The 14,131-nt window shown below is 38.6% G+C and overlaps 3 protein-coding genes across 5 annotated transcripts in view; 2 read left to right on the forward strand and 1 right to left on the reverse strand.

Moving 5' to 3' along the window:
* Window positions 1–645: 645 nt before the first annotated feature.
* Window positions 646–6,483, reverse strand: umad1 (UBAP1-MVB12-associated (UMA) domain containing 1). Of its 3 annotated transcripts, none has more exons than XM_028035640.1 (4): window positions 6,208–6,483; window positions 5,983–6,070; window positions 4,258–4,343; window positions 646–2,731 (listed from the first exon to the last, which is right to left on the reverse strand). In XM_028035640.1, exons 2-4 carry the CDS (start codon window positions 6,062–6,064, stop codon window positions 2,456–2,458), a joined length of 444 nt encoding a protein of 147 aa, XP_027891441.1. In that variant the 5' UTR covers window positions 6,065–6,070; window positions 6,208–6,483; the 3' UTR covers window positions 646–2,455. The 3 variants fall into 3 exon arrangements, with proteins under 3 accessions (XP_027891441.1, XP_027891443.1, XP_027891442.1); XM_028035642.1 differs by having other exon boundaries at window positions 6,167–6,483; XM_028035641.1 differs by having other exon boundaries at window positions 6,150–6,483.
* Window positions 6,484–6,609: 126 nt separating this feature from the next.
* Window positions 6,610–7,797, forward strand: rpa3 (replication protein A3). The gene is made up of 4 exons (XM_028035643.1): window positions 6,610–6,828; window positions 6,939–7,013; window positions 7,409–7,520; window positions 7,607–7,797. The coding sequence occupies exons 1-4, from the start codon at window positions 6,730–6,732 to the stop codon at window positions 7,687–7,689; spliced, it is 369 nt and encodes a 122-aa protein (XP_027891444.1). The 5' UTR covers window positions 6,610–6,729; the 3' UTR covers window positions 7,690–7,797.
* A 2,903-nt stretch (window positions 7,798–10,700) lies between these two features.
* The window catches only part of col28a1a (collagen, type XXVIII, alpha 1a), a 37,151-nt gene continuing 33,720 nt past the window's right edge, over window positions 10,701–14,131 (forward strand). Inside the window, exon 1 of the mRNA XM_028036661.1 lies at window positions 10,701–10,752. Coding sequence (XP_027892462.1) covers window positions 10,701–10,752 — 52 coding nt within the window. The remainder of the gene's footprint in view (window positions 10,753–14,131) is intronic.

The raw sequence follows: 14,131 nt of genomic DNA on the forward strand, positions 1-14,131 counted from the left end.
GTTTAATGTAAAAAAAAGAAGTTGCACCTCAATCACATTGTTTTTAAGTTAAATTAAAAATACTTTATTTTCACCCCAAAGGGAAATTAAATGTTCTTGTAACTGATATCGGTGGAAGGGTCGTCATGGATGGTGATGCTGTGGACAGAAAGGATCTCCACTTCCAGTCAGTTCTGCAACAAATCTGAAGAAACCTCTGATTGAAGACGCTGTCTCATGACAGTCAAAACATGCTAACAGCTCAATATCTAGGAACAGAGACAATATTCCACAGTAACATGTCCTGGATTAAACCAGCAATTGTTAGCAGCTCTCCTAATCCACCTTATTTACTTTTGATACTTTTCTTTAAATCTCTGGTTGTACAGTCAGACAGTTGAGCACAGACACGCTGGAGTTGAGGTTCTTCTATTGCCAGGTTGCCATTATTATTAGTATTATTGTTATCATAAAATGGAAATCTCTCTGACTAAAAATATATTGAGGTAGTGGTGTTCTTAACCAAGTACAGGTTTTGGGTACTCTACCCACCTCTGGATCTGATATCTGATTAAGGTTCCGTCCTTGTTAAGTAATTTTATGCTGGTGGTATATTTATCAGCCATAGTTTCTGCAAAACTAACATTATTTTAATAACCTACAATGTTAATTTATACATGAAAAAGACTTTATTGGGTGGTCTGTATGATAAAGGCACAAGTGGTAGAGGAGCAATTAAAAAAAAGAAGCATGGTAACGATGGCTAAACGTAGAACATTAACTAGAAAACAGCACTAAACACAACAAAGGCAAAGAAAAAAAATACATTATCATTACATCTACAGTGTTACCAACTGAAGAACACAAGATTGGTATTTTAGCATGTACCTTGAAATTCATGATTGATTCAAACAAGTGTGAATACTCAGGTAGAAACCGACACAAACAAACACTTGGTGCCAACAACGCATTGGAAAAACCGCACATTTAAGCAGGTTATTAGCCATGTCATTTACTTCTTATGGTAAATTAGCCACAACTGCTATTAAAGCCGGTAAATAGATTCACCTCATTTTTATGTATTGCACATTTGCTTCCCCTATTGTTTTCCATTTGCGAATAACATTACAAAGAGGAAGACCAAAAGAGTTTTATAGTGCATTTTTGCTTTAAATGAAATTACCTAGCAATTAAAAGGATCTCAAAAAATAGTTTAAGCAGAAGAACCTTGAAGTTAAAAGTGCTGAGATGTGAGGCGGGATCAAATCATGATATTGTTCCACAGTTCCACTGTGGGCCTCCACTCCATCCTGCCATGAATCGCAGCTTTTGCAGGGATAAAACACATGCCTCCTAAATAAAATCTGAACTAAGAGCATGTGCATTTGATTCACCTCTATTAAAAATAGGCAGGCCATAAAAATACACTAGAAAAATACACAGACAAACTTGCAAGAGCCTCTAAATTATGGAAAATTATGGAATAGAAGGAAAAAATGTTGATTGAGAGCAATAAAAAGGGGTGAAGACAGTAATCAGTGGGAAACAAACCTTCATTTTGCTACGTTTGTCACTGTAAATGTAAGGTTTTTGTTACCAGTGATTTGTTTGACAGGATTTTTACTCATTTTTTCAATATATAACCATTTATACATTTGTTTGTTTTTTCAGTTTATACATTAGATACGTTTACCTGTTACCTAGGTAAATGTATCTACTTAAAAATAAATTTTGAAACATCAATAATAGCGATTATTTTGAAGCGAGTCTAACTGCAGCTAAGCTCTGATATAGTTTTGCTACCACAGTTCAAAGATGTGGACAAAAGGCTGATTCTGAGCCGTTTGTTTACAGCATTTCAAAGTGACAGATGTAGAAGGTATTATAAGATTAGTAAAGCTTTCACATCAATATTATTCATCTGATTCTTAAAAATTAACCTACATGCAAACACTACCTTGAACTCATTTCTTGTAACATTTCCTGTAACGTGTCCTGACAAGGATGTTGGTAACAACAGGACCAATAATCAGACTGTCATACTGCTAAACATGAGTCGGGGTCAAATCTTTTATCAGACAAAAACCTGGAGCCAAAGGAGGATTAAATGGGACTTTTCCTGGAACAAATGACCAACAGTAGCACTGATATATGCTGTACAAAGTGGTGGTGATGTGTCTTAACAATAGGACCAAATGATAAATTATTCTTCACTGAGCTACCAGGTAACTTAACTTTTGAAAGAAACTGGGCTTCTCTCCAGTAACATTGTGTGAAATCTGAATCAATTATTTCCTATTTCAGATTAAAAAAGAAGAAAAAAAGGAGCCAACTAGAGAATGGTAAAGCTATACGGTTCTCTGCAGCTGTTTAATCAGTTTCCTTTTAGATTAGTTTAATTGTGAACTATCAAAATCAGCCAATGGGCCCACTTCTCTAGAGTGGGAGCTCCTAATGATGTCAAAACCCAAACAGACTAACTGTTGTGTAGCACAGAATTTTCTAAGGTGAAGTCATACTGGAAACTAGCCAGGTTGTAGTTTACGTCTCTGGACAGCAGGACATCTGGGACCATGCTGGACCCGGCCTGCATGGCCAGGACATGAGGGGCTAATGTGAAGGGGACGTCTCCGAGAAGATCCGGCAGCGCTGAAGTGACTTCCACAGACTGAAGGCCGCCTGCTGGTCCCACATCAAGTAAAGCTGGAGGTGGATTTGCATCAGCTGTTTGAGATGGAGCTGGATGGGGGAACTGTGAGGTAAAACGGGCATGTTCACTTTTCTATTCACATCCAATGTACAGAAAAGTCAGACAGATATTAAATGATCCAAAAACTGTAGTTGCACCCCAGTTTGGCAGTTTAACACAACAAAAATAATACTCTGCTTGTTAGATGAAGATAAATTCAACATTTGACAACACTCCTTTACAAAGGGTTGCCATAGATCTCAAAGCTATCTACAGCATGCTAACTATAGAGACCATCATGATGCAGCCTGCAGCCTCTCTCTGTGGGTCTGGTGATTTACTATTTTGCCAAACATACTCTGTGGATATTTGCCTTAAAGGTTTTAGCTTGGTAGATTTTATCAAGGCTTGGTGGCTTCGATATCGCTACGCAGTGTCAGACTAACGGCTAGCTGCTAACAACAATTGCATTGTCATCTTTTTTAAAATCAACCAAATCAACATATTTTACCAAAATAAATAGCTATTTCGCATTTTTGGTTGTATAAAGTTATAGAATATTCTAACATTCAATATGTTAATAAACCTGGAAGGGATCATTCTACACCAAACAGTTTGAGAAATGTAATTCTTATGCATAAAAACACAAACAATGAGATTCTTTTAAACTCTTTTGGCTTCCAGACCACCTTAGAATTTTCCAGGCATAAAAATTTGATTTTTACTGAAATTCCTTAATACACCGAGCACAAGCAGAACCTAAAAATGTGTACATCAGAACATAAATCGGTTTCCAAACTTAAAATATTACTTTATATGAGGAAGTACCTAAAATATGTGAATGGCATAAATTGCATGAGTTAGATTTACCAGAACATATGAGCTGTACACTGTTTTAAAGTGAGCAAAAATAAAACTATCCCATGGATATTTGTTGTATTATTTGGTGTATAATTTGAAAATGGTCATGATTTTTCACCCTGGACATGAAGTGGGGCAATAAGAGCTTCGCCCCATGGGATCGAACACATGGACTATCAGATTTATTTTGATTTGTAACATTTTTATAAAGGAATCATGATTAAAATGATTTCATTTGGAATGGAGCTACATTTCTACTGCATGATTGCTGGAACTGATGTCTGTCCCTGCCTCGGGTCATTCTCAGACTCAAAGCAGAGTGAAGGTAGAACCACAGTGGGTTTTCTTCACATCTGCTCAAAGACCCAGAGCATCAGCAGACTGGCTCAGAAAAGTAATTTTATGATTCAGTTAACCTAGAAAAACAAAGTTACTGCTGCCACCACACAACTGACTGCATCAACCTGACAGCATCAGACCGAGCCAGAGAGAAACAGGTGGCAGAACCACAGAATGTGATCAGCTGTGCAAGTGGAACAAAGGAATCATCACCATCGTAAATGAAGATGGCATGGTCACTCAAATAACTGATGTCAAAATCACAAAGTTACCATAACAGTGACAAACTGTTCAAAATGACTTTACTGTGACTGTAAAACTGAGGTGCAAACCTGGCCCCAAGTCTCAGAGGAACAACTGAACAGAAGCACAAACCTCCACAAGCTCACCTTTGATGGCTGGACTATGACATTTGTTGAGGGCTGTCCAGTGTTTACAGTCCTAACCCTCTGGCTTCGTTCGTCAGTCGTCTCTCCTTCAGACCAAAGAAAAGATGCAGAAAAAACTCTGGAATAAATGTATTTCTGTCATGTAAGGTCACATATGTTTTCCTGATTGATCTCCTCTTTTGGGGAGAATAACGCCAAAGAAAAAAAAATCAAAGCAAAAAAAAAAACAACAACCTGGAACATTCTGACTGTTTGATAAAACACTGCTCTGACTTACAACCATTACATGCTCCCAGTGTTTCCCAGTGAAACTAACTGAAAATGTTTTAATTGATGAACTTCAGTTTTGGCTCAACCCAACTGACCTTTGGCCTTTCATTATGATACCAAGAATATTGTGAATTCACTTAACAACTCAGCTTTAAGCTGCTGCTACATTGTAGCACCAGATCGAAAAAGAATATTGCAGCTGATTCTCCTCAGTACTTACATTCAAATATCTGTCATGATCAAATTTATTAGAATGTGATGTTTCTTAGGTGGCGACTCTTTTCTTGGCCAGGCAGTGAATTCACGAGCTACAGATATCTTGAGACAGGAATAAAAATCGTCTCCAGTATGATGTATTTTTAGCTGTGCTCTGTCTATTCTTAGGTTGAGCAGAGTGCTGGACCTTTCCGTTCCAGGTACAGTGTGACACGGCACTGGGTGAACCAGAAGAGAGCCTTCCTCAGAGGTTTAACAAGAACAAAACGGTGTTACATCAACAACAGTCTAAGAGCTAAAATGGATCATTAACCGTTCAATAGTACTCATACATGACTAATACCCACAAAGGAAAATTTGTGGAGTTTTTATTTTTTACTGCCTACTTAGAAAACACCTGAGACCAGCTGGACATTCCAGTGACCTGGTTGGCTAACATTCTCATTTTCCTATTAACCCTGATCTTCATATATATCAGTACATTTCAAAGATATTTCATGTTGCTAAAAGGTACAATATTTCTTGACAGTCATCTGAGAAAGTGAAACAGTAATTTTATAAAGATTCATTTCACAGAGCAAAATATTTCCAAATTCAATATCTTAAAACAATAGAATATCACAGTAGGCCAATCAAAAACAGATGATTTAAACACAAATGTCAGGCTTTTGAAAAGTATATGTACTTCTCTATGGTTGGGTGCCTCTCCCATGTATTTTTGCTTTAAGTTACAATAAATTCTCTAGTTGCTTTTAATAATGAGAATATATTGTGCAGCAATAAACATGACCTTCAGATGAAGTAAAAGATATATTATATGGTCTAATGGAACTCAGAATATAATCACTGCAAAACAGGACATTCGTCAGGGGCTGTTGCTGGACGTTTTCAGTCAATGTTTTTTTAAAAATATTACATTTTTGGTAAGAGTCAACTTTTAACAGACTTTAATGTGAACTCGAGGGAGAAAACTCATCCTAAAATTTGAGATTACAAAATGCTCCCATCTTGGTCGCTTTCTAAAGTTACATTTTTATCTGTCTTATGAAATATGTTGTGACACACGGACTGTAAGGTCATCGGATCTGAACTTTTGTTGTAATTTTATGCTACATGAATAAGCCGAACAGAACTTCTATAATAAATACAACACCGACTGTGACTGACCCAAAACCCCTGTCTGGATTCTCTCCTAGTAGCTGCAGTCTGCCTTTACCACAAACTAAACATTCTTCTTACCAACAATGACGAAGCCTCCATCCGCTTCCTTGTCAGATGTTGACTTCTTGGCGTCCTTCCGTAGTCCCAAAAACTGAAGCATGGTTTCCTTTCATCGACAAAAAAATAAAAGAATTTAGTTTTAAACGCTACGTCAACTGAAGGCAGCTTTACACAGTTAATGGTACCAATATAAAGGCTTAACTTCTCCCGGTCGTTTTAATGTTTTCGTAATGTCGCCCTTACTGTTGAGCCTCCTGAAGTCGACAGAACGCTGACAGTCAATTCATCATGGCTCCTCTGAACGTTAACTTCTTTAAGAGCTCTAATATTATTCTTCCTTGGCGTGAAGCTACCGACTCTACAGATCAAACTACCTTCCGTCAGCACTTTCTACAATAACCTCCGTGATGTGTTATTTTGGTTCTATGGCTGACTTCTACCTGCTCCGTCTGTCGAAGGAAACTAATAATAACACCTGTAGTTCTGTTACAAATGAATCTGCTCGAGACATTCAGCGGAACTGTTTATTGTTTCTAGGGATTCAGATCCTGGAACACAACGGATGTGTCGTAAAAATGGTTGGAGGCGCTCGTTTTTGTCGACATGTAAACGTTTACTACAAGCCTCTTCAGGGCACTCAATGCTGAATGTAGACGCACCGCCCGCGCGGGCTAACGTAGCGAAAAAATACAAGCAACACGAAGCTTCCCGCGACTTCTTGTCTCATCTCCTCATTGAACAACGTCGCAGCAGCAACCCGCGAAAATGGCAGGTATACTGGACGTTCCAAAACCGAGAATAAACTGCTCCATGCTTTCGCAGTTCATCAGCCGAGCCATCTGCTTCGTCGGGCGTGTTGAAAAGGTCAGAGTGGTGTGCAAGACAATGAGTGAAAGTGGAGTTTCACACAGTTAGAGGTGTGGATAACATTCATGCATTTTACTGTCTAACACTGAGGCTACGTTCTGCTTTAGGTTCATCCCACTGGGAAAATGTTCACTGTGATGGATGGAGAGGGAAAGACTGCAACAGTGGAACTAAACGAACCTGTAAGTACATCTCAAACACTCGTGCTGTTTAAATGTTTAAATGCTGTTCAATTGATGATTTAAAGTGACACTCTATGTACGGAAATAATTTGACTATGACTCTAATAAAAAACTATCTAACATCTACCAGCAGGAGGCCCCCCAGGGTTATGCTGGGTGGATCAGGGGTTGCAATTTCTCTTTTTAAGAGTCAGTATTGATTCCAATCAAGAATCAGTACCAGAATAGATGGAAATATTTTATGAATTTTTAATCACTTATCACTGAAGCTCATTATAAAAACATAAATATTCAACCAATACCTAATGGTTAGGCATATGGATATCAAATGGTTTGTTTTACAACAAGGTGTAAAATGAGTTGCACTTCAGTCTTGATATTCATTTCTTTTTCAGCTTGAAGAGGAGCTGAGTGGAATTGTGGAGGTTATAGGAATGGTGTCGAACAAAGGAGAAATAATGGCCAGCACATACAACCTGCTGAGAGAGGACAAGGGGATTCCCTTTGGTACGGCCCATCTGACTGAAGAGCACAGCTGTACTGCAGCGTGTCCGAGCAATGCTTACTAATGACCCGATGTTTCTGTCTGACAGATTTAGAGCTGTACAACGAAGCACTGAAGGTCATCCATGACTTCCCCCAGCACTACCCTTTCCAGGTGGCTGCAAGCGGATGAAGAAGAGTATGAGTATGAGAAAATAGTTTTTCTTTTTTGTCTTTGTGTTGGAAGATGATGATTGTACAAAACCTTCTGCAGTAAAATGTATATAAATGCAACAAATTGTGACAGTTTTTATTATTTGTGAAGTACCTCTAACCTATGTAGAGTGTGTACACCACTGGGGCATTTTCACATTTTGTCCTGTGTTGAACACAGTTTGTGTGTAGGGGACAGCGCGACTCATGTTTGGAGGCCTTGAGTCCTCGACGCAGCCGTCGCGGGTTCGACTCCCAGACCCGGCGACATTTGCCGCATGTCTTCCCCCCTTTCCTGTCAGCCTACTTTCAAAAAATAAGGGACACTAGAGGCCACAAAAAGACCCCCTGGTGGGGTACAAAAAATATATATAAAAAACCCCCCACTGGAACTGGAAGACATTTTAAACATCCAAAATAAATTAAACAAATAGGATGTGTTTGATGTGATGGTGCAGCACAATATTCTGCGTAAGTATGAAAATGAAGCATAACATATACATTTTATCCAAAGTAGTCTGAAAAGTGGTATGATTTAGTATTTAAGTCCTCCTGCTATGAGGTTTATTAGAGAACAAACGGCATCATGGAAACCCAGAATTCAGGTCAGGTGGTCAAGTGGTGGAGAAGTTTAAAGATGTTCTAGAACATCTCGGAGCTCTGATCAGTTCATTATCTGTACATAAAGACAGGCTGAGCCACCTACAGACCTAGAACTTCTCTCACCAGCACAGATCTGCTGGTGAGAAAATGGGCCCATTGTGTGTAGGATGCCAGTGTATCACAACCAATTGACGCTAATTTTATCATAAACTGTAAAGTCGGTTTTAAATACGTCTACATCATATATCAGTAAGGACAGATTTACTGTATAACAGCAAATATGTGAATTATGTTTTGGAATATTACTTTGTATTATTGCATTATCATTAGGCCTGTCACAATATAAAGTTTTGCTGGATAAATGATAATTCTGTTTTCAGATCATTTTCAAGGAATATAGTGGTATAAAAATGCAAGTACATCCTCTCAAAGATCAATAAGTTTAATTTCTTTTTTAAGGTTTTGTTAGTTCTAGTGGCCGTTATTTGAAAGTAGTCTGACAGGAAAGAGGGTAATGAGAGAAGGGGAAGACGTGTGGCAAATGTCGCCAGGCCGGGAATCGAACCTGCAACTACCGCAACGTGGAGTAAGGCCTCCATACTTGGGTTGTGCTTTGACCCTGCGCCACCACAGCACCCCAATAAGTTTGATTTTTAATCAACATTAACACTGGAACTGGAAGACATATTAAACATCCAAAATAAATGAAGCAAATGAAATAGGCACTAAAGTCTCTGTAAACAAAATTGCCCTTCGATAAAACAGCAACCTTCAGAAGGTGAAGTGTCTTGCCCCAAGGCAAGGATGGAGTAGGGATCAAACTGGCAAGCCAAACTTCTACCATCGCCAAAAGAACAGAACACGTCATCAGAGCTTCCTGCCTTAATGGTGATTATATTAGAAAATGGGAACAACGAAATGGAGGGAATAACTTAACAGAAGAACCTCTCTGATATTTGGAACACAGAAATGTAAAGATCAGGCCTGAAGATTGAGCTTTAAGTTTAGCCAGCTGGGGTCACTGTTTGCTTTATCTGGTCCAGTGTACAGCAAGTATGGACGGGACCCTCTGTAAATCTGCATTATGCTGCATTCATCCCCACCTAAAATTAAAATGTGCTTTGTATGCTTTTAAATTGATGAACAACAACATACAAGTGTGTTCTGCAAATACGTCTCACATAATCACCCATAAAACAGTTTATGTCACAAATGTGTTTGATTTGTACAGGGTGTTTGCTTTAGATGTTTATATTACACACTGACTTCATGTATTTTACACAAGTCTGATTACTTAGAAATGATTATCTTTGGTCAGGGAAAGTGGAACCGTAGAAGTATATGACCATAAGTCCCTAATTTACTTACGAAATCATGAAGACACAAAGCATCCCTCTTCCCCTTGACAAGTCTCTGGGCAAATATTAGGGCTGGTGCCTATTCTCACTGACCAACATGTAGAAGGTGGTACATCTTGCACCTCTATCTCAGGGTAGAGGTGGATAAACAATCATCCATACAGTCGTTTACAGTTTTAAGTATTGGGAGACAGCAGGAGCATCGGAATAACATCCAGACTCATGCAGAGAGAAAGTTGCTGGTTTTTGAATCTGTTGCTACAAAGTTACAGCGTTAACAAGTAACCCGCTCCACAGCTTACACAGTCCTACTCTGTCACAGCTTAGACACCATCGCTTGCAAATTAAATTATTTCTCTTGAACATTTACACATTTTAACCACAAAATTCTTTGTATTTTATTGGGGGTTTTATGAATAATTTACCAACACAAAGCAGCATACAACTGAAGTGGAAGGAAACAGATAAATGGAGGAGCATAAATCACAGAAGCAGCCAGGAGGCCCTGGGGAAGAGGTTCCCCTTCCAGGAGGACGACAACCCCAAACATACAGTCAGAGCGGCAATGGAACGTTTAACTCAAAGTATATTCATTTGTCAGAATGGCCCAGTCAAAGTTCAGATTTAAATTCAATTGAAAAACCCTGGCAGTACTTGAAAACTGGCTGTAACAGGCAATACTTGTCTAATAAACCTGCCATACTGATCTATAATTCAAAGAAGAAAGTATCATTTTTATTGATTGATTGATTCACTCATTCATTCATTTTGTGTTGGTCTATCACATCATTGTCCTAAAATACACTAAAATGTTTGTAACCAAAAGAATGAAAAAAGGCTGAAGGTATGAATACTTCTGCAAGGCACAGGAAATAAATGAATATTGCTGCAATTTTCTAAATGTTATTCATTTTTATCTTGACAGTTAAATTCACAATGCTGACACGAATCAAGCTGGGAGTGACATAACGCTTTAGCGTTCCCTAACGTATGACTGTGTGGATGTGTTTTTTGAAAAGTCAGGGTGAGAATGTCAACTGCTGTCAAAGCCTTGAGTGTGTCCCTGCTGAGTGGTGGGCTGGGTGAGAGAGCCGTAGCCTGGAGGAAGGCAGCTGCTGTGTCTCTGCACGTTGAGACATTGCTGTTTATGTTGCTGCATCTGCTCCATCTGCCTCCATTCACAGATGCTATCACCTCCATCTACCATGGTGTGTCATGGAAACATCTCGGCTTTCTGAGCAGTTCTCAGTTCATCTGGATAAAGTAGCAGCAACATTTGGCCAGAATCAACATCAGAAGTGACTTACTGGGGCCAATGAGAAAAGAGACTGAGATGTTACTCAGTGGTCCCAGAGAATGACGGGCGAGTAGAGAGGCATATTATCCAACGTGGGCCAGTGAGATGTCTCTACAGTCTGTGATGCTTTCAAGATTCATGTTGCCTATGGATGTTTCTCCTCTGTACGTCATCAAATCCAAACTGAGAGCAGCCATCTGCTAGGACATTTTAAAGTCCTTCATGCTTGCCTCTGCTGCCAGTCTTCAAGGCCATGATGAGTTTCCATCAGAATTTGGTACCAGGTCACCCTGGCAAAAGGACCAGTTTTAAGAACCATGACGTCATTAGCATACTGGCCTCACATCGTCAGAGGAAGATGAAAGACACCAGACCCAACAACAGATGAGATGGAGATCACCATGACACGTCAGCAGAACCAAAGTCTGGAAGGACATGCTACCAAATAGTGGGTGCAGATATGGATACACTGTTCATTAGGTCCAAATTTCTGAACTAAAATCTTTTTATTTATTTTAAAAATGAATTTGGGGTTTTAGGACTGGAGAAATTTATGCTCAGAGTTTTTGTTGAGCTTATTTTTATTTTTATTTTTTTTTTTTTACCAAGGTTGTTTGTTTAAAATCTGTAAAGTGAAATTCTTTAGGGCAGAATGAGGCATGTTTTATAGCGGGTTTTAGGAACTGGCACTCCTGAAACTGTCAAAAAAGAATTATATTAATGCATTGATGACCTCTATCTAACTGGACAAAATGCTGTTTAGGATTTAAGAGCAATTATCTTTCCAATCCATCACTACATCTCAGAGTTTATCGGTTTCACTTGTCAGGGGTCGAGCTCATCATCAGTCATTATGAAGTTCCTTTACTATGATGCACTGGATGGTCTAGCTTCAGTTCACTTCTCCTCATAAACCTTCATTATGACCTCAATAACTGTACAGGATCCCCTGTACAGGATTTACAGGAATCCTGTAAATCTGTCTGCCTTTAGCTTTTTACTATTCCTTCACAGGTTATTAGTTCATAATCAGCATACCAATCTGCACACCGGTTATCCTAAAAGGACATGAACTCGCCAGTCCAAAAGTCAATTACATGTCTAACACATGGGAACCTATTAGTGAGGCTGTTGGATGGACATGAAGCTGTGATCATGGAACCAGGTTGAAGGGCCTCAGGGAGTGGCAGCTCATGATTTCAGTGAGTTCATAAAGACTCTATATCTGTGCTAAGTTTTAGATTTTAGGTAAGAGGTGTGTCAATCTTTATGAAATGGACGTAATGTAATTTGCTCAAACTGAAACATAAATAATACATCTTTATATATACATACAGGAAAACTCTCTGTCAAATATATGAAAAATGCACTATTTGTTGTAGCTCAAACAAATGTTATTTAGTCTGCCGTATGTCTTGGTGTTAGCAACTACATTAATTAAAAGTTGGCTAAATTACTATGCTAAGTACCAGAAAGGGATTTCACTCTGATTATATTTATTTTAATGTTAAAAATAAAGCATTGTTTGTATGTGATATAGTTAATTTGAGCCACAGTTAATGTCTGTTTTAAGTTTTTGTGTTGTTTATATTCACGCTTTGGTGCATTATTGTTATCACTCAGCCTTTGGCTCTCACTGCTTTGGTAATGTTTCATCTGCATGGAGATTTTCCCCTTTTTTTCTTTTGCTTAGCTTTTCAGTACCAGCCTTCCTCTTTTGACTTTTCATTCTGCATCCACCATCTTCAAGTATATTTATGACTTCAATAGACACTTAGCGTGGAAAAATACGGCTGTGACAGATATCCAGTATATCTGTCACTTTTGCCATGGCAGTGGTGTAAACAAATTAGGGGAGAGCTGAACTTCTAGGGGTCTGGAAGACTTGCTGCTCTCCACATAAACTCTGTTAACTAGCTAAGTGCTAGGTCATCATTCCATCCCAAATGAGGTTTTTTGTTGTTGTTGTTGCTTTTTTCTGAAACTCAGTTCCTGGATGCCATACCAGAACTTTGTCTCATCACTTTTTGAAATGAACCTGAAATACGTCTCTTGTAATGTTCTGATCCTAATTGTCATGTTTTCATTCACAGGAAGTGGGAAATCGCCATAATTAACAGTAATAAAGCCTTAAAAACACCAGTCTGTGTAATTAATCTATATAATGTGTTTTACTCAGTGATGGAGTTCCTGAAATAAATTAACATTCCAATAATATTTTGATTGATTCAAAGGGACTTTGACATGAAATAAAAACTAACAACAGTTTGAAAAAGATTGCAAGAGGACATGTGGGAACAATTTACTGATGTGTATGTGATGTAATGTTGAAGGCCTTCTCAATTCAGCTTTACAGATGTGCAGAAAACTCACTTTTTGAACAATGTTTCTAAAATGGAAATGTGCAGAGTCATCCAGCTGTGCCCTGATTAATACAGTGCCTGATCTAAAACAGGAAGCTGTCTGTCTCTTCTACCAGAGCTCTCAGAATTTAAAATTCCCATAAGGTCAACTTAAAATAATCAAAATGGATCCAAATGCAGCAGGTGGAGATGTAGTGTAGATTCTTCAAGTTTAGTGAAAAATGAACAGAAAAACTTACAAAAGCCACAGTGAAGGCAGGGAGCCAAACCAGAGCAAAACTCCAGGAGAAACACAAGAGGAACCAGCAAGGCGTGGCTGAGCATGGGCAGTATATAAGCTGGAGAGTTTAATTACTGAACAAGGAACAGATAGCTGATTAGAAATGGGTAACAAGTGTAAGGAGAAGTAAGGTGTTATCTGATTGGCTCAAGTGAGGCCAGTTCCACTGGCAAATCTGCCTGATCTTAAGTATTAAACAAACGTTTGCCTGCAAATAATTGAATGAAATCCTGAATTTTACCCTGACCAGTGTGTTTGAGATCAGTTTATTCCTCAATCAGAGCATATTGACAAGTTCTTTTAAAACAAAAGGTGAGCAGGAATCAACTGTTTTTTTTTCTTTTACCCCCTTTAAAATTTTGATTAAATTTGATATTTTTTCCTCAGGAGCTTCTGAGGCAGTTCACAGACTGAGCATTGATTTATGTCAGAAGTTGGGCATGAATCCTAACTGAGCCTGTCTGTTTGAAATATGGGAGCAGCTAATAGAAACTGTGCATACTGTCATCCCCCAGGTACAG

This window comes from Xiphophorus couchianus, chromosome 13 (genome assembly GCF_001444195.1).
Source record: "Xiphophorus couchianus chromosome 13, X_couchianus-1.0, whole genome shotgun sequence".
Lineage (NCBI taxonomy): Eukaryota > Metazoa > Chordata > Actinopteri > Cyprinodontiformes > Poeciliidae > Xiphophorus > Xiphophorus couchianus.